Source organism: Chamaea fasciata, unplaced genomic scaffold (genome assembly GCF_029207755.1).
Source record: "Chamaea fasciata isolate MVZ Bird 193981 ecotype frontalis unplaced genomic scaffold, bChaFas1.0.hap1 SCAF_12, whole genome shotgun sequence".
Lineage (NCBI taxonomy): Eukaryota > Metazoa > Chordata > Aves > Passeriformes > Sylviidae > Chamaea > Chamaea fasciata.
In genome coordinates, this window is record NW_027094097.1 from 10320973 (window position 1) to 10340649 (window position 19677).

The following is a 19677-nucleotide window of genomic DNA, read 5'->3' on the forward strand; positions in this document are numbered from 1 at the left end:
CCCTTCCTGGTAAACCTTGGGTTTATACAACACAGAAACGAGATTCTCAGGTTAGCACTAAACATCATAGAAGTTCAAGACCCCCAAGGAGTTGCTTCTTTCAGGGAAGAAAGCATTCTGACTTCCAAATAAACCATTGCTCCTGCCTCCATTTGGCCTTGGTTCCTCTGCTGACACCTGCCTCACCCCCTCCTCATATCTCTCTGCTTTGTGCCCACGAGGAGCTGAGTAACCCCTGGTCAAGGGGCTCCTCTCCTCAGCATTCCACAGGAAGCACTTCTGGATGCTGTGTTTCTTTATCAGTGATACAAACAGACACTGCTGACCCTTACCAACAGCCTCCTCAGATGAGGTTTTCATTCTGCTTTTGTAAAAAGGCAGTAAAATGTTCCTGCAGCTTTTATGGGGTCACTCAGCAAGGCCTGAGGTCTTCTGCTGCCTTCTGCACTTTCATCCCTGGCTCCTCTAACTACCCCATCTTTCCCCCCTCTCAGTGCAACCATTCTGCCACTGCAGCTCAAAGAAAAGCTGGTACACGCAGGAGCCAGCTGTGAATGCTAAGGAGAGGCTTCTACCTGTCCTTTTCTCAGACAGCTCATGTCTTGTACTATATATCTGAGGAGCTCAAGAGGACACCCAGGGGACAGCAATGCTTATAACTAATGCTGTTCTCTAAGCATGGCAACCTTCTTGCTACCTTTCCAGTTTCTTCCCACTGGCATTGTTCACCACTGGGGTAGCCATTCCCCCAGGGGTCATTCAATGTCAGATTAGAAAAACACAAGCTTTCCATCCAAAAAAGCCCCATCTTTGAAGGAAAAGGAACACTTAAATTTAGGAAAGGAAGACTAGATAACTTCACTGCTGTAAAAGAACTCTAAATGTCCCAAACAAAACAAATCTCCAAGCAATGACACCAGGCAAAGAACCAGAGGGTGGTAATGATGAAAGGTAACACAGAATTTACTGAACTGGGCTCTTTATTTGGCTTCATCTGCCCAGATACCCAGACACAACACAGTCCTGGGTACAAAACAGAGGAGAAAGCAGCAACTTTTCAACCGATACGGCTTATACTGTGAAGATTCTAGCCATTAGAAAGAAATTAAATTTCAAATGAACAAACTCGTATTCATTAAATAGAAGACCTGGCCTCCTCCTGACTCTCACACTTTTGTTATGATGAAAAGTAACAGCACCATCAGGGCAAAAACCAGTGAAGCTGGAAAACCACCCACTTCAACAGAAAACATCCAGAGGAGCACAGCACAAACCACTACAGGACTTTTGTGGAAATACATGCTAAAATTCAAGGACTGCAACTAAAAAGAAAGATTTTGTGAAATCTTTCACTATTTAATTACCTCAGTTGCTGTTGTTCTGTCTTGTCTCATTCCTAAGCAAGAGCTCCTGCTCTACACAATCAGTTGTTGCTTTCAAGCTTGTGCTTGTCTTACCAGTACTGGACTGACATGGGCACCCTGAACAACCCCAGCTCTCCCAGCCTTTCTTCCTAGGACAAATGCTCCAAACCCTTCATCACCCTGGCAGCCCCTTGCTGGACTCTCTCCAGTAAGTCTTTCTCTCTCTAATATTGGGGAGCCCAGTACTTCTCTCAAGCGCTCACCAGAAAATCTGCACTCTCCAGGCACACACTGCACTCCAATCCCACTCCTTCCTTCAGCCCAGCCAGTAACTCAAAACATCTTTGCTCTGTTAAGTGTTTTGAGCAGGGTATTTTTAGCATTTTTTTTTTCTAATTGAATCTTGAATTCAACAAAGTAGAATTGACACAGCAAGGAGAAGCAAAGGAGTGCTCGTCCCTCCCTGCCAAATCAAATGAATCCCAGCACAAAAAGTGAGATGAACTTAAAAAGGTTACTGCACATCTCATGTGATTTAAAAAAAAAAAAAAAAAAGGACAAGAATTTTTCTTGGGTGGAGAACATGTCATCCAAGGAAAAGGTATTTATGGGGAAAATGGCTAAAAAATTTCTATTTTAGACAAATATGATACAACAGATGCCCGGAAAACATATGAGGTAATAAGTTGGGCAAAATCTTTAAGTCCTTAGCTTTAAGACAGATACTGAAACAAGCGTGGAATGAACCAAATTATAGTTCAGTGCTTAAGTAAGACCTCTTGTGCAGAATTAATGTCTGGCTTTGGGAATGCTCGGACCAACGTGTTGAGGCTTTCTCATGGACAAGTCCCTTCAAAAATGAAGACACCGGTACTGTGGCTTTGTAGGTAGTTGAACAACACACTAATTGAACTTTCCACTTCTTTCTTTCCCTGCCTACTGTGCAGCAGCAGAGGAAAGCAGTGAAAGCTGTGGATGAAAATTCTAACGTATTTAAACAAACTGAGCAGCACAGAAACCATTTTACCTGCTGGAAGTATTTCTGTCTTGGAGCCAAGTTACAACTGCTGACAGCTGCCAAGTGCTCCTTTCCTCTGCCTTTTAAACCTTACTCACAGGTGTGGGATAAGAGTTACAATACAAGCAAAGTATTAAAGAGCAGTGAGAGCAGGGCTGGACCATCTCTCTTCTGAGAACACCTTCCATCACTTACCTAAACTGTGGCCATTTTTCGTGTAGAAGCAGGTATTGTTGATAAGGTTGACACAGCAGCCGATCACATCTCCAGTGGTGAAGGTGGGGCCGTAGGGCTGCCCTGTCCCCGAGGAACAGAAGGAGTGCCCATCGTCACCATGGTACCCATAAGAATGTTTATCCCATCCTGCAAAAGACAAGGCAAAAGAACAGGACAGCAGTGAAGCCCGTTCATAAAAACCACATGGAAGGACTACAATTCTCAAGACACCATTTTCTGTAGAAGTTTTAAAATTTGATTCCCACTCCTGATTCATCTCATTATTAATTTTGACATACTGGTAACTGAAAAGAAATTAATGGTCTTTAATCAGAAAATATCGTTTGCATGTCAACCCATTTCTCTTTTATCTTGCCTGAGGTGAAACAAACTACTTTTGTAAAACGTTTGTGTTTCCCAGAAACAAAATCTTCCTGCAAAAGCATATAACAAACTAATTCTCAGACAGTTGCAGTTGCAGATTTGTCTGTAAGTGCTGTCACAGGTGCACCAAATGGAGAGAGGCAATTTTTGCATCCTCAAATCTGTATTTCCCTCCTAACAGTTGATAAGGTTTTCTGTGTTTCCCTTGGGATACAGGATGTCCCGTTCTGCAGACAGCTTAAAACACAACCCTCAAATGTCAAAGGGAAGTTCAATGCAAAGTGGTCAGTTCTAATATTAATATCTTTTATTTCTTCTGCCAGTAACACTGTGCTAAGGGTAACAGCTAGCTCAGGGATTGCACCCTGCCCACCTGTTCTTTTCTGTACATCTCAGTAATTGCATTTGGAGCGTTCCTCTGCATTGCACAATCAAAGCCACATCTCACAGAGAGACAGATTTCTACCAGAAAGTGATACAGACACCTGTGTTTTATATGGGTATGGCTGGATCCTTAACGAAGCAAAAGAAGGTGCTTTGGCCATCTAGTGATCTTATATGCCCAAGGGTAGTGCAGATTCTGTTAAATGTGGAGCAATGTCTCTGGCAAAGGGACTACGTAAGAAAGACAAAGACTGCGCAGAAAGTGCAATCCTGCAATGAGGCACAAAAAGACTGAGCACACTGAGAACTACAGAGCAGAGCCCTGCAAAGGTGGGCTGGAGCACTTCTGTGAACTAGGATTTTCCTCCAAAACCAACAACAACAGGAGGGCACTAGAAATTTCATCTTGTAAAATACTGCTACAACACTGAGGCATCAGCACCCACATGCTCAGGGTTTCTCAGAAAAACACAAAACAGTCAGTGCATGTGTAAGGCCCCACTTCTTGTACCAAATGAATGCCAGTGGGAAAGTCAGGGAATGAAGCAGGACTGAAACATACCACAGGCCAAAATTTTGGACCTTAGAGCAAAGTTTGGGAGTGAAAGGCGTGAAGGACTCCTAGCAAATTCTAGTCTAGGAATGGTGAGTAATTTCCTCTATTTAGTCCCACACATTCAATAGAAACAGACTGAGATGTCCCAGGAGTCAGCTCTGTCTTCCCTCGGATCAGCTCCAAACAAGCTGCTGACAGTAGCACCAGTCCTGTTTCAGATCTTCATGAAAGACAGGGCAACAGCACAGGCAGCACCCTCAGCAAGCACAAAAACGATGCCAAATCAACTTGCCAAAACAAAGGAGGAAGCGATAGGGGCTCTAGAGTCTGTTGTCAAACTTTCACTGCTAAGACTCCATCCAGTAAAAATATCATTGAAATATTTTTGGATTTTTGAAACTGTGGCTCCTTTCCACTACCACTTTTATTTGCTCTGCTGTCATCACTGATCTATTATTTTAGCCTCCCCAAAACCAGACCTGTTTTATGAGTGTCAATTCAGAACTTCTCTAATGAAGCTGTTGGTAAGTTACAATTCAGATGATAAATCAATTTATCTCTCAATGTACTCATAATACAATTCAAATACAAAGTTCTAGATCTTCTGCATACAAAACATTCCTGGCATCACAAAGTATCTACCAAGAACTTGTCATCAGTTACATCTAAGCAGTGAAGTGCTTACACATCATGTACTGAGTAAGGCTCCTGTAAGAAATACAACAGCATGTCCAACTGTGAGGACGAGCTCACTAAATGCTTGTGACAATGCAGAAACTACTGGTTCTGCAGTGGAAGAAATAAAGGTTTCATGACCTACAGATCACAGCTGATCCCAGTGAAAAAGCCCACCTCCTTTATGTTCCTTAATGACTTGGGCTTCACAGTGTCATTTCTTGCTGCAGCACCAGGGGTGGTGGTGAACTTCAGTGACAAGTGACTGAATAAAGGCCTTGAAGGTAACTACAAACGTGGTACATACAGCAACAATGCCTGGAAAAAGCTTGTTTTGAATCTTAATCTCCCCAGAAAACCACTAACATAACCAGTTAAGGAAATTCACTTACCCAGCACTTTGCTAATGTTAACGTAGAGTTTACTTTTTCAACTCAAATGTTGTATAGTGCTGAACCCAGACCTGGCACCACACTAGGGGCTTTAAATCTAGACTGTCAGCCTTATCAGATCACCATGGTCATCTTAAAAAAACAAGTCAGAGTTGTTTGAGTGAACTTACTGTACTCACTGTAAACAAAAACTGAGTGGCATTAATTATATCCTTAACCCTAAGTTATTTATTAATTAAAAACAGATCCCTATTTCTAAAATCCTGCCCAAAATAAACATGAGGGCGGTGGCATATGGGTCATTCCAGCACTGGCCAGCTTCAGCCAATCTTCTGAAATTTCCTAATAATCTAAACTAAAAACAATAATCAGCACTTCTAGTACTTCTAGGTCAAAGTTATCTGGGCCTGTTGATTTAAATAGCGTATCCCTATTGAAAGCATTAGGCATTATCCTGGATTACCAGCAGAGTGGGGAGTAACTCATCACATGTACTTTGAAAACACAGACTCCAACTTTTCTCAAAACACTTCATGAAAACTTGGGCTTTTCCTGCACCATTAACAATTTGCTATCGCCACCTAGGAATGGGTCCAGCACATTACAACCTCCTCTCTGACTCCCACGACAACCTTTGAGCCTCCAGTTACTCAACAGCTTCTTCCTCTACCAAAGCCAGCAGTGCTTCAATAAGCAATCAGAACTTCCTGAAAGCCCTTCCGACAGCTGCATCTGCAAATTCTCTGGACAGTTTAATCGCTGTGCCACTTGTACTCGAGTACTTGCAGAAGCCACTGTTGTGACCTGGAAGGCAGAGATGAGGTGATATCCACATGCTCTTGAAAAAGCTGTCCCTGTGGGACAGGGGGTCAGCCCAGACAAGGACGCTCTTTGAGAAGTGAGGCAGTAGAAGTACAGGATGTGCACATATCACACCCTGCTTGAACAGTGTTACCACTTTCCAACCACCTGTAAGCACAGACAGACCGAGCCAGATGGAGATTCTGTTCACTCAGTACTCCTGAAAGGATTTTGCTTCCATTAAATTATTCAATCCTCCATTATGAACACATAAACACTCACATAATTCACTGTGTCTTGCAAAAAGGAGTTTGACAGCATAACTGCAAGCAATGAAAACGTCCCTCCTACTACTTGGATATATCCTGTAGTTCTTGCACAGGAGAAGATGACAAACTATGGATTTGGTGTCTCCAGAACACACATCCATACGCAGACCTCTGCAACATCCCCCATAATTATCCCTTTTCCAGGCTGATGACTCCTAACTTATTTGGCTATTTCCTGCTTTTCTGATCATCATCACCTGAACCTTCTCTGGATTTACACTGTTGCTTGTGAGAATAAGGTGCCCCAAGGAGAAGGGAAGCAGGGTGCAGTTATTCTCTGCACTGCTCCCTAGCCCTCTGCAAGTTAATCCTAGCATTTTCCCTTTATTGTCCTTTCTATCATTGACCTGATGTTTCCATGAAGTCATTGTCATCACTCCAAAATGCATCACTGCTCTTGTGACAATGCTCCCTTTGCACAGATTCTCATGTGCATCTCCCTGCCAGGGTATGTCGCCTCAGCTCGCTCCCAGAGCTCCCCCCAGCACCTCTCACCACCTCAATCACACAGTCCTCAGCAGCTCCAGCAGTCCATCCCAGGACAGGGAGGTGCAGGCAGCTGCTCCTAAGAAAACTCCGGGAGAACCCATGCACTGACAGTTTGTGACTGGTAGCTCATTCCAACCAGGCTTGGGATGTTTAAAGAACATCCTGTTTTGCTCTCTTAGTCATAGCTATGTCTAGAGCAATGGACACTCAGCACTTATGTGCCATTGTGGCCAAGTCTAAAAACTGTCAAGTGCAAGTGCAGATTCCTCCCAGAACTTCAGAAATATGGACAAAATTGGAGAATGTGCTTTTTCTTATAAAACACATGGACTCCTGAAGGACTATACTCTATAGATTGAAATCAAGTGAGCTAGAGTGCCTGCAGGGTCCAGTTTACAGTTCCTTCCTTCTTTCCTTTCCCTTCCCCATTCCCTTTTCAAAAGTACAAAATCATTTTAAACAGGGGAGCAGGCAGCGAACAGAAAGGATTTGGCCACCTGGCCCATGGCAGTGGTCAAAGCAAAACCTCAATGTCCTGACTCTAAGACTGTTCTCACTACAGCTCATTTTGAAGACAGCACTTTGAACATGCAAATATAGGATCACAACCACTACAGGCAGGACTTCAGCAGGCTATTGAGCAAAAAGAGGTTAAATTTACATCCCTTTAAATTGAACCCTTCAACACCCAAACCCAAAATATACCTACATATTTACTAACAAGATGCAGAATAGCCCAGATTGTGCAATCAAAGAACATGAAGAAAGAAAAACAAAAACCACGAGTAGGGTTTGGGAAGACATTTTTGTATGTTCAACACCAAACTGAAGGTCTCTTTGGCCTGCTAACAAGGAAAAGCTGATATGCTGACCTTCTTGGCAGACTACCTTGATCCCAACACATAGGGGAAAAAAATGAACAGCAAGTTCCATTGCTGCTGCTTGATAAACAGGTCAGAATTATGCAATGCCAGACACGTGGTAGAAAGGACTTGAGTTACTTCAGGACACAGTTACAGGATAAATTGATAAACATTCACTCTTAAGCAAGCACTGGAGTTAGATGTAGTGTGCTACTACTACCCCTGACTGTCCTACATCTGTCCTTGTTCAATCCCAACTTTCTCATTTGACATCAGCCTTGGTTTACTCTTGACTTTGTGGTCAGACCCTGACTTCTGTACCTGAGATCAGACTCTGTCTCAGAAGGCAGCAAGTGGGAAGTGGCCCTGTTGAGCTGGGTGACCATTTATATCTCAACACCATGGAAATAACATGGTGATTTAGCTCTCTGCTTCAAGAGCCCCAGCAACGAACACAGAACTTCTGGTAGGCTCTGGGCAAAACTGGCATCATGGCTACATCACACACCTAAGGAAACCAGGACCTGGATAAGCTGCTCAACCTTGAAAGTGAGGAGCATCATATAGAGAATGGATGGATGGATGGATGGATGGATGGATGGATGGATGGATGGATGGATGGATGGGAGGGGAAGGATGCCCTGTTGCAAGTTACTAAGGACAGTATTTTCACTACGTCTTTTCTAGCCTGATGCTTCATTCAGAGTGGAGAAGAAAGCCAAGTAATGACATCCCCCAGTGCACCAAGGTTCAAACACGTCAAACTTGCCATTAGGCACAAGGGAACAGGGAAGGCAACACCCAGAGGGATCTGTACTGAGATCCCCTTTGATGACATGCCAAAGGACTGACATGCAAGGCCCAGCGATCATGGAAAATATACTTTTCCAGTGAGTTATAGCCAGACATGTCAGACTCTTCCTGCTCTGCACTTGCTGGGCTAAAGATGTTGGCAGACAGATGAACTTTATCACTAACACATGGACCATTCCCTGCCCATGAACATTTCAAAGGAGAAACACGTTCTACTGCAACTCAGCCCAAGCATTCAATGTAATGGGTGAAGAAACTGCTCCAAAGGGCAGGGCCTTGCTGACCACAGAGTCAGTGGTAACCTCCCTGCAGTCAGAGATACCTGGGACATCTGAAGCTGTAAGGAATGGTGGAGCATGTTTGGGCATATGAAGGGCACATGGCAGTTCCTCAGAAAGAATCTGAAGATTTGTAAATAGGGTTTCTTCCTGTTGTATCATGACTAATGGGAGAGTCTGAGACTTATTCTTCAGGACAGACCCCAGTAACCACTCTACAGTCTTTCCAAATTTTCTATCTGCTTTCTCTCTTTCATATTTTGGAACACTTTTCAATTTTCTCCCCTCTCTATTCTTGTCCAGTATTTTGCCTGTGGCACTCCTCATCCCACTCCCCTGGCCAGCAATCCTAGCTTCCCACAGGTGCCCATGCCAGGGCAAGTGGTGTGCAAACACTAACTGCAAAGGGACAAGTACTTGTGTCAACACACTGAAATAAACCAAACAAAATAATTTTTTAAGATTTATTGAATCCAAAGTCCAGCAGAAACAGATGTACAAACTTTGCTTGCACAGTGCTTGGGGAATGGGATGTGGAGGGTGGAGGCAGCAGCAGAGCCCAGAGTTGCTGCTGTTCCAGTTGGAGGCAGGGCCTTCCCCATGCACTGTGCTGAGCAGGCTGCTATTGCTCAGCCAGCTATGGGTCTTTGGCAGCAGCAGAGCATGAGGTCAGAGGAGGGGAAGGCATGCTCAAGAGAGGCTGAACAGATGCAATCTGGTGCACAAAGAAGTTGGATGTTGCTTCTACACAGTTCTGGGCTAAGCAGTCCCAGGCAGGTACAGGACAACCATGAACATGGGGCAGGAGCCAGTACCACAGGAGAAGTGGAATCACCCTCTGTTGATTACTCCATCTTCCAGTGGATTTGGCCCTGCAAGTGGATGTGCAGAGCCAATTCTGGTGTACATCAGTCCAGAACAGTGAACGCAGGCCTTTGCCCCCAGCAAAGGGAAGGCTCAGCAAGCTCTGGAGCTCCTACAGCCTCAGAAGCCAAATGTCTGGTCATGAGAAGTCTGTAAATATGTGGCCATAAGAAATTTGCTGCCACAAGAAGAATCTGAGGTGCTGGAGCACCTCAGCTGTCATTCAGTTTTACAGTATTTATGCCAAACCTCATGAAGCTGCATACACATCACACATTTCAGTGAGAGCAGGCTGGTTGCTTTGCTTTCCTTTATTCAATCATGCTTTAGAATCAAATCAACTATTAGTGCTGCAACACATCTTTCTGTTTCCATAACGGGCCTACAAAAACAGCTGCTCAGTGGCCACAGCAACCTCTGTTACAGAACTGGGGATGTGGGCATAGGGGAGGCACGGCCTTGGCATGGAACAACTGTCTAGGTACAGTCACAACACCAACTGCAGGACAGGAATAGGACCAGGGAACAGCGTGCTCAACACATTACAGCATCTCCCTGGCAGAACTTCAAGGGCTTGGACATCTGCCCACAACATGTCAAGGGTAAAATAAATAAATAAAGACCCTAAAATCCACTTACCCAGGGACACGAAGGAGCCCTAGCTAGAAACCTCCCCAACTTTTCTTGCTTGCAACGCTTCTACTTCTTCTATAAGGTGGCAAAATGACTGAATGCAGTCAAAGGCCAAACCATGCACCACAGGACCAATGCGTGTACAGAGGATAAAACCACTTTACCCCATAGAGCACAAACTTCTCTAAGTAGGGGCTGACGAACCTTTGCAGTATCCCACTGAATCCTGTAGAAGGCCTTGGAGCAGCACAGCACCAATCCACTCCAGTGAGGCACTGCTGCTCATGGCCTCCCCCTCACCCCAGGTCCCAGCAGATGAAGCAGAGTCAGTTTGGACCCTGCACAGACACAGCAGATGATGCTAATCAGAGAGTGCAGGACTTTTGGCAGGCCTGGCTGCAGCTTTGGCTCAAAAGCTATTCCATGTTTTTCAATAAAGTACTTGCAACTGTAAAAGAGACAAAACTCAGACCAAATCCTCACAGCAAGACTTGTGTGTGGCAAGAATCCAAAGGAGAGGGAGGAAAAAAAAAAAAAAGGAATCACAACATCTCTCTCATATTAACAGAGAGCAGGAAGAAAAGGACACAGTGACCCAAAAATCAGTATGACTCAAGAGTCTGGGAGATTGAGCAGAATGTGGGTGCTAACAAGCATTGCCTGATCCACCACAGAGACAACAAGCAGAGTAACACTGTACAATTCAATTTTTCACAAGATTAATCTGGCACAGTGATTTTTAGACCAGATCAGCAAGTCCTATCATTAAACAACCACTGCAAGTTAACTAGCCTTCAAAACAACATCAAACCACACCATTATATAAAGCACTACCCACTGACTCATAAAGAAAAAAACAAAACCAGAAGGCTCTGGACAGCTGCAATACATGCAATACCTTTTCAACAGGAAAAGTCTGTTCCACCAGCCCCACAAATTTGTAAGGAGTCAATTTCACTATTACTTAGCATGCACTTCACCCCAGAATACAGTAATCAAGACAAAAATCATATTTTCTTGAATGAATAAAGATGGCATGTCCTCCTAACTTACAAGTTTGATGGGGCCATTTTCTGCCAGAGTCAGAACATGATCTGGGTTTCGCTACACCAGAGAGGTCAAGATGTGCTGCAAGTCATTTACAGTCCTGTGAAGAGCACACCATGGTTAAAGCAGCTACAGAACAGGTTGTTTCTGTCTACAAAGGAAAAGCTCTTCAGCATGATCAGGTCACCACTGCACTATCATATCCATTATATTCCCTGACACGCCATAGTGGAGGGGGTGGGAAGCAGAGCAGCGGTACAGAATAATGCAGGACAGAGATGGGGAAAAGGAGTCCGGTGAGGGGCTTTTCCATTTATTTAGTGGAAGGGGTAAGGAACAAATTACAATCAAAAGTTTATCACATACATAGGCTTCGAATCTCATCATACTAAATAATTCACATGTTCATTTATGGGCCAACTTTTCAACCTTCAGCTGATGGGCAAGAACATCTTTATAAAATATTAAGAAACTTCCAGCAAAATCTTGCAAACTAATGGGCAAGAGTCATTTTACAGAGACATCAACGCAGGATAGTTTAGTGACTCAGCCAAAAGCAATGTTAGAGTTCACTGCAGAATGCAGGGGGTTCATGTCCAGTTACTATTAAAAACAATCCCTAAAATGGTATTTAACAAGCTAAGAAAATTAAGAACAAAAACCCACTTATCTAAACACAAGACCTTGTGTAGAGAGAAGTCTTCCAGAAGAAGCCCCTCATGATGTTAAGAGGTTGCATCAAGGACTTCTACATTCTAAACTGAGGTTTCTTAAATACTTTCCGTATTAATCAAGGTGAAGCAACAGGGTTTTCTGAAGAGGATCATATTTATGCATCACTGGAAATAGCTGCTACCCAGCAGTTTGAGTTGTAGTGAAACTGAGCTTTGTGCTGATGCTATCTTTTATCCAAAGGGCTCCAATACTAGGCACAATCACATTGAAGAATTTGTTTTAATCTGAAAAACAAGCAGTGCTGTGATTTCAACTTGTGTTGACAGCTAAATTGCTGTCTCTAAAGTGCCAGTCAACTCTTAGCTGTCACTGAGATACCTGGACTTTCCATAATCTGTGCTACAGCTGGAGATGCAACCTGTGGCACTGGGGAAGGCCAAACCCCAAACCCCACCGTGCAAAGCCATCTCTGCTCTGCTTTGAAAACTCTACTTTCACACGGCACACAACCAATACAACCTGCTGGATGACAGATCCATGCAAAGGCAGGAGCTCCAGCATACCCATATCACACATCTCTGGGAACATGCTGCATGAGGACAGAGCACAGAACCTCTAAGAGAGGCCAGCCCAGCTCTGAAAGAGATACAGCACAGAAATCAGGGCATGCAAAAGCACAGGATAGCACTAAGAATCACTTACTCACACTGATGCCTGAGAACTTAATGGACAGTGAAAATACTTTTTTGGTCATTTTCCAAGGCCTTGAAATACTGATTGATGGTTTTGTTCAACTTTAATGGCAAAGCACTTTCCCAGCTACTCCAGGGTGAGGCACAGCTGCTGAGAGCACAGCTGGAGCCTCAGTCTGCTTCTCCAGTCAAACCTGAACTCTGGGTGCCCAAAGCCAGTCTAACTGAACAGAACAAAAGGAAAAAAAATTAGAAAAGAAACCAAACACTTGCCTAAAAATCCAACCAAAGGCCTGGCAGCAGTCTTTCTGGCTGCAGGCAGGACAATCATCACAATCAATATGAGCAAACACGTGACCTGAAGTCAGTTAGAAAGGGAAAAAGGCAGGAACTTTTACTTCATACAGTCCTAGTTTTCATATACCTAACCATAAATAAAACATGATATTAAATTTAACCCTAATTCAGAAGGTCATTCATCCCACTCCTGTGGTTTAGGAGCTGGTTTTGTTACTCTCTACCTCTTAACACACCTGATAGCGCCAGGTCAGACCTCATTTGGGGACCTGATCACTCTGGTGTCACCCCTCAGCATGAAGTATCACGAAGGAAATAACACATCTGTCCAACCCCCCCCGTGCTCCACCAGCTCAGCCACTATCAGCCCTGAGCACAGGGCTCATTTTCCAGAACTCACCCACCCAACCAAGCTGTGCTCAGCTCTCTGCATGATAAGCTCTGTAGGGGTAACACCCCAAATGTGCAGAGCAGGGCAGCCTGTGAGGACAGAGCTTTTGGCAGAAAGCCCATTAAGAATTTCTGAAAAACTGAAGAATGGGAAAGAAAGAACTTCCAGTTCTTCTAAGGGACAAAGATGGGATGTGAATGAATGCACAGCACAAGCAACAAATCTGTTTCAATATTCAAGCTGGAATTTTCATACAAGCTGAGGTGCACTCAGCACCTAAACTGAAAAACTGATAAAAAACCAGGAAGCTGACATGGGATGAGAAGACAATTGAGCAGTTCAGTGGAGCTCAGCTGAAGTTGACAGGCAGCAGACAAGTCAACCAAAAATGACAAAGATTCCCAAAGACACAAAAAAATTATTTTTTTTTAAATAAAGACCATATACATTTGAGAATTCTAAAATTTCAAATTTAAAAAATTTTGTTGTTTTAAATTTTAAAAGGTGTTCAGCTGATCTGCAGAGAGTAGAAGCAGGAAGAGGAAAGATGAGAGTGAGTTAAGTAATGCCAGAGGAACTTAGATTCTCCAACAAATGATGCAGCAGGGCAGTCATTAAAATATACACAGAATACATGTACACATAGATTTAGAGTGAAGATGAAAAAAGAAACAATATAATGAGTTGTGTATGCCCAGGACAAGCAAAAATTAGGTGCTCCATAGATTACTTTCCTATGATGACATTTTACATACACTGAACACAAGATTGATTCCATATGGGAAAAAAAATCTTAACACTAAAAATATGTGAAAGCTTAAGTTCAAAGGAAGTCCTTTTGTTTTATTACAAGAAGCCGAAATTTCCTATTAATTTCTTTAGTATGACCTTAATTTTGACTTAAACTAAAAAAAAAAAAATAAATGAAAGCCTTTTTGAAAATAGCAGATGGTGCAGTACAGTGAGACTAGATTCAAGAAAGAAACAACCAGCTTCAACCAGTCTCACGACACTTCCTCCACTATGAGATTTTTTAATTCTTTTTTTTTTTTTTTTCAGATGGAGCTGGGTAGCCTGTATTGCTTAGCCTTGTGTTGTGGATTGAACCCTTACTAGCGGCTGGAGTGTTCTAATTGTGATTCTGGATTGCATCTTGCACTCTAGTTTAGAAGAAATAGGGGTAGCACAACCAAAGACATAAATAAAAGTACAGGCAGTGGTGACAACCAGGAGATTAACTTACATAAATAAACCCCTTCTCCAAAAATAAGAGACTCATGTAGATAAATCCAAAGGGTTCTGACTTACAAAGGCCAGAAATCTCAAGTCTGCTGTAACATGTATCTTTTTTTGGTCGGGTATGTTTTTTATCCACCACTGTTTCATGCACCACAATAATCTTCCCCCACCCATGCAAGCTCTCATATGGTGAAGAATTTTTCTAAAAATCCATTTTGCACAAATGGATTCAATAACTCCAGAGCTGACCCATCACACTGACCCACTTTTCTCTCTTTTCTTCCACTGTGCAGTGCTAAAACCTGCCATTTCTGAACATACCAATGACCTCTTAGGAGGTACAAATGATGCTTTCAGGTAAAAACATATTTAAGTCAGCAAAAAGGCGACCCAAGTCAAGTTTCAGGAGAAATTCTTAGCCCAAATAAAAATTCAGGGAGACACAGCCAGCCAAGTTAGCTTCAGCCCAGCATGCCTGGAAAGATGCCCCTTTGTAAAAATGTCTCCATGATCAGGATAACTGTTAACTGGGGGGAAAATTAATTGAGGTTTTCAAAGGGTATATTTTCCTATCAAAAATAACCTCTGACCACTGTTAACTATGTGATTTGGGAGAATAAAGTTTCCCAAAGGAGTTGTTTCAACCTGCATTATCTGTGTGATTAACCAGGCAAGTGGAGAGATCCAAGTTAATAACAACCCCAGAATCAAGCAGTGCCCCCCATCCATTATTATTAACCCAATTACGTGACCCATTTCACATTCAGCCCCACAAACTGGTTTGATAGGATAAATTAGAGGGTACCAGAGGCATAAGCAATTTTGTGGACAGGAACTGGCACAGCCAGCTGAAGGACTCACTGCATGTGTAACTAACACCTGTCTAAGGCTTTGCTATGACACCCTGTGCAAACCCCACATGCCTTTTTGGACAACTGCTTTTAAGACTAGTTCTGAACGAGCTTTGCAGCAGGACAAACACCAGAAGGTACTATAAGCCAGAGCTTCATCAGCTGCATAAATAAATAAACTTAATAGAAATTACTTCTAAAGACAGAAAATCAAGCAGTGTGTCCAAGTTGCTGATGTAGCCAAGAGGCTCTGAAAGCAGACTGATTCACTGTTTGTTTGCCACATACTGTTCATGTATTTAATCCCATACTTCAGAGCTTTTGCTGATTGCTTTAGAAGCCAAAGGCCTTCTTTTCCCAGGTAACCATGTAGCTTCTTCCCCTCCTGTTTCTGCTGAAGCCTTAAGAATTGTGAAAGTTTGGCAAGGATTTTCCTTTGCCCTTGTTTGCAAGATGGGATAAGAGCCACTTCCTGGACTTGCGCTGAATTTTAATGCTTTCTTTTACTACAAAAAGTAAGATACTGGTGGCTTGTGATACATCCAGTGATTAAATGTTCAGAAAACGTCTACAAAAATCAAAAAAACCTGACAAACAGGGAAGGGTGAAGAGCCAGGGATGTATGATTTGCAGAGAAGATCACAAAGCAGTGATAGAGGTTTTCATTATACAGGTACAAAGAGGAAAGAAATTAATTATTTTCCACCTCCACGTGATCCAAGAATAGACTCAGACTACATGGGATATTCAGCTTTGTCATCAGGAAAAGTTTCCAACATAAGGACAGTGTTGAAAGAAGTTGCCAGAAAAATAATGAAAGACTGGTTTAGACACACACCTGTCAGGCAGGACTAATGCATAATTGAATTAGCTTCAAATCAGATGATTTGGTGAGGTCTCAGCTTCTATAACTACTACATTTAGCACTGGGACTGAGTCCTTCAGCACAGGTCCTTTGTTTGTCAGTGGAGTTGCAGAAGGTGACAAACCAAAGCATAAACTGAAAACTTGCTTAAACACATTCAAAGTAGAAAGATTCCATAGCAATCAGAAAAAAAACAAACAAACAAAAACAAACAAACAAACAAACAAACAAACAAAAAAAAAAAGGGGGGGGGGGGAATTTAAAAAATAAACCAAACCAAAACTGGCTAGAAGGAAAACCTGGAAGACTTTAGCGGAACTTCCCACTTGTAACACAATTAACTTTGGAGTTACATGAGGCTGCCAGAGCCTTGTAGAATTGAGGTTTGAAAATCTACATACAGAGTCTCTGCAGAAACCCATCCCCAACTCTGAGGAGGAATAATATCTTCCAATGAGAATTTTACTTGTGCAGGATCAGGAGTTGGAATCAATGATCCTTGTGAATCCCTTCTGACTTGGGACATTCTATGATTTTATGATACAACACCTACCCAGCCTCCCTATTCTAGCTGCTCCCAGAGGGGAGCACACCAGCACGAAAAACCCTTGCGAACATCCCTAAGGAAGAAACAAGTAACTTCTTCCTCTCAAAGAAAGGAACAGGAGGACAGAGTCCTCAACAGTCTTGCTCCCTCTGCTTGCATCTCCTCTGACAGCATGTAAGATAAGCTGAGAAGAAATAAAGTCCTACCGACAGAAACCTATCAGCAAGAAAATTCAAAGGAAAGGATCTCCAAACAAAGCTAAAATGGAAAGCCCAGTCCATGTGCTCATTTATTGAGGATGAAGGATGGCTTTCACAGAGGAGGAGAGCATGGGGAATTCTTAATTCCCAGGGCTCATTTCTATTTTATCTTTATGTCTAGATAAATGGGTTGCTCACAAGGACCTTCTGCTGAACAAAAGACTCAGGACACCCGTACAAAATGTTTCTGGTTTTGCTGACTGGCTCACAGCACTACAAACCCAGAAGCCAAACCCCAATAGGGGGCAGGTCTCTGTACACCAAATTTTCCTGATTTATCTGGCTGCACACTAATTCAAGTCTATAAAACATTCTTGAGTTTGAAAGCTTGTTCTTGTAACAGAGAGTTTGAAGCAGGGAGATAATGAATAAGCCAAGCAGTATCCCTTTGTTTGAAAAGCAAGCTGAAAAAATTACCAATGTTTCTGAAAACCAAAGAATGGTGAGTGAAAGCTGGCACCCCCTTCAGCATGTACAATGCTGCAGAGCAGGGCAAGTAATTTATTAACCAGAGGGTGTTTAAAGTCTCTAAAAGTGTTTGGTCAGCTCCTATCTATGCTGTTTAAGAAACTGAAGCAAGGTATCCCTAAGGGTGTGATTTCACAGCATTTTAGGCTCAATTAAGAACTTGCTGCTACCTTAGAGATTCATCCGTCCTTCCCTCTCTCTGCCTGGCTCTATATTCCTGCTGGGTTACCCTCAAAAGCCCCAAACAAATGAAATGTTACTTCTCAACAGCATGAAGACTTGAACTAATGCAGAACATCACAGGCAGGGGAGAGTGATTTCCAGTGTGCAATCTCATCCACGTTAAGGACAGGACATTTACCATCTTACTGTTTTGTGAAGGTTTGGTGAAACCTGTAGCAAACTACTACTGCACTTTCAGCAGGGCTCAGAAAAACTTACTGGACTGAGTGCTAAATCATAATAATAAAATTTAAAAAAGGATGCAGATATGTTACATGCAGGATGCACAAGTAAGAGCATTTGCTCCATGAGTCCTTTAGGAACCAGCCCACCACAACCCTAACACAAGAGGCAGGCAGGTTCCTGCCTGGCCTGAAAGGTGGCCTGGCCAAGGTGACAACTGCCAGAGCCAAAGGCTTGCACCAGGGAAGAAGAGTGATTGTGCAGATCAGGTGGGGAGGAGGGAAGGGTCAGGTTTCTCTCCTTTGATGACATGGAGTTAGATCAGTTCAGCTGCAACATGTAATTTCATCCTCAAATACCAAAATGCTGAGCACAAGTGAAAAAAAAAAAAAATTAATGCGGGGAAAGAAGCGAGCAGACATTTCACTAAAAGCCACTGGTTTAAAGCAGAATGCTTATTAGTAAATGTTCTAAATGTATTTTAAGAAAATTTAAAAATCCAAGATTATGTCAGGGTCATAAAAGTTGATAGTTAATAATAATCCCACAATTATTTCAGACATGCTGACTGAATTTCAAAGCGCAGGACAAAGAAACCCTGAGTCGAACACGGACAGGGAACTCTCCAATCAAAAGCAGTCTCTATTCCCAACGCAGACAGGGATACTTAAGGGAACTCAAGCTCATGTGGCTCCAATCACACTTGTAACCTTCAGAGAAAGCTCAGCACTACCCCCACCAGCACTCAGCTGGGCTGAAGCCAAAATAAATTTGGCAATAAAGCACAAATGCCCTGACTTGGAACTGGATGTGGCCAAAGTGTTTGTCCTTGTGGAGGGAAGAAGAGTTTGAGACAGAACCCAGCAGCAAGATTGTTCTTTGAATCAGGACTCCCAGGGTGCCACCAAGGATCCCCAGTGAAACTGGGAACTAGAATGGGAGCAACTCTGGCTCCTGTACCAGGCTCTGGGCTCCCAACCACCACTTGTAGTGGTTACACGCTTCCCTGGCAGTACACTGAGTGAAAATCGATCTGTTAAAGCAGAAGTGACTTAGAAAGGGTCTAAGGAGACAAACCTGGCAGGGTTTCAGGTCACAAAAAGTTAAAATTACACTTTGACATGAAGCCAAGTCAAGACTCCAAAGTCTGTCACTTCTTTGTGAGCTCTCACTTACTCTGTGCTCTGACGGACCTGATAACAGTTAAGCCTGGAAATATGTTTCTCACTTCAATTACTTGAACAATATACTAAAAAAATAAAATCAGACTCGTTCTCCAAAAGCTGGGAAGATAATTACTGAGCTGTAATACAGAGCCATGCAGGTAATCTTACACAGATGATGGGAGAGTGACCTAACTCTGACCACAGAATGATTCTTGGCAGCATAATCTGCATGTGATCAAACAAACAACAGGTTCATAGGATCAAATTTGTACAATTCATTGCTAAATAAGCACCATCTCAAGTCTCAAGTTCACTTTATGCTTTATTTCACTGAGAGAAAGGAATTCCATGTTCATCACATGTGCTCTAGAAATGACAGTGGTATACAGGCACTTTGACTCAAACTGGCCACAAATGGTGCCCATGGAACTCCTGGCCTTTAAAGCCATTTATCAGAAGTGGTTTGGATAATTTTTAGTCACCAAAGGAAAAAAAGAAGAAATTACGCTGGCTGTTCAATTTCAGGACAGCACACCTGAGACATTCAGTACACACCATCTCAGGTTAGTACTGAACCATGTGTGCACCTGTGTTATAACCCAGGAGAATCCTAAATTAAGCACAATCCAACCAACCATCTGCAAGGCCAAGTCTACAAGACATTCCCCCCACCTTTCCATCACACATGCCATAGAGCCATTTCTTGAACAGAACA

General features: G+C 42.9%; 1 protein-coding gene across 3 annotated transcripts in view; it reads right to left on the reverse strand.

Annotated features, from left to right (window-relative positions):
* Positions 1-19677, reverse strand: part of RANBP10 (RAN binding protein 10) — a 67166-nt gene that overhangs the window by 28486 nt on the left and 19003 nt on the right. For all 3 annotated transcript variants that reach the window (XM_066194560.1, XM_066194559.1, XM_066194558.1), the window contains one exon: positions 2578-2745. In XM_066194560.1, the coding sequence (XP_066050657.1) occupies positions 2578-2745 (168 nt within the window). The remainder of the gene's footprint in view (positions 1-2577; positions 2746-19677) is intronic.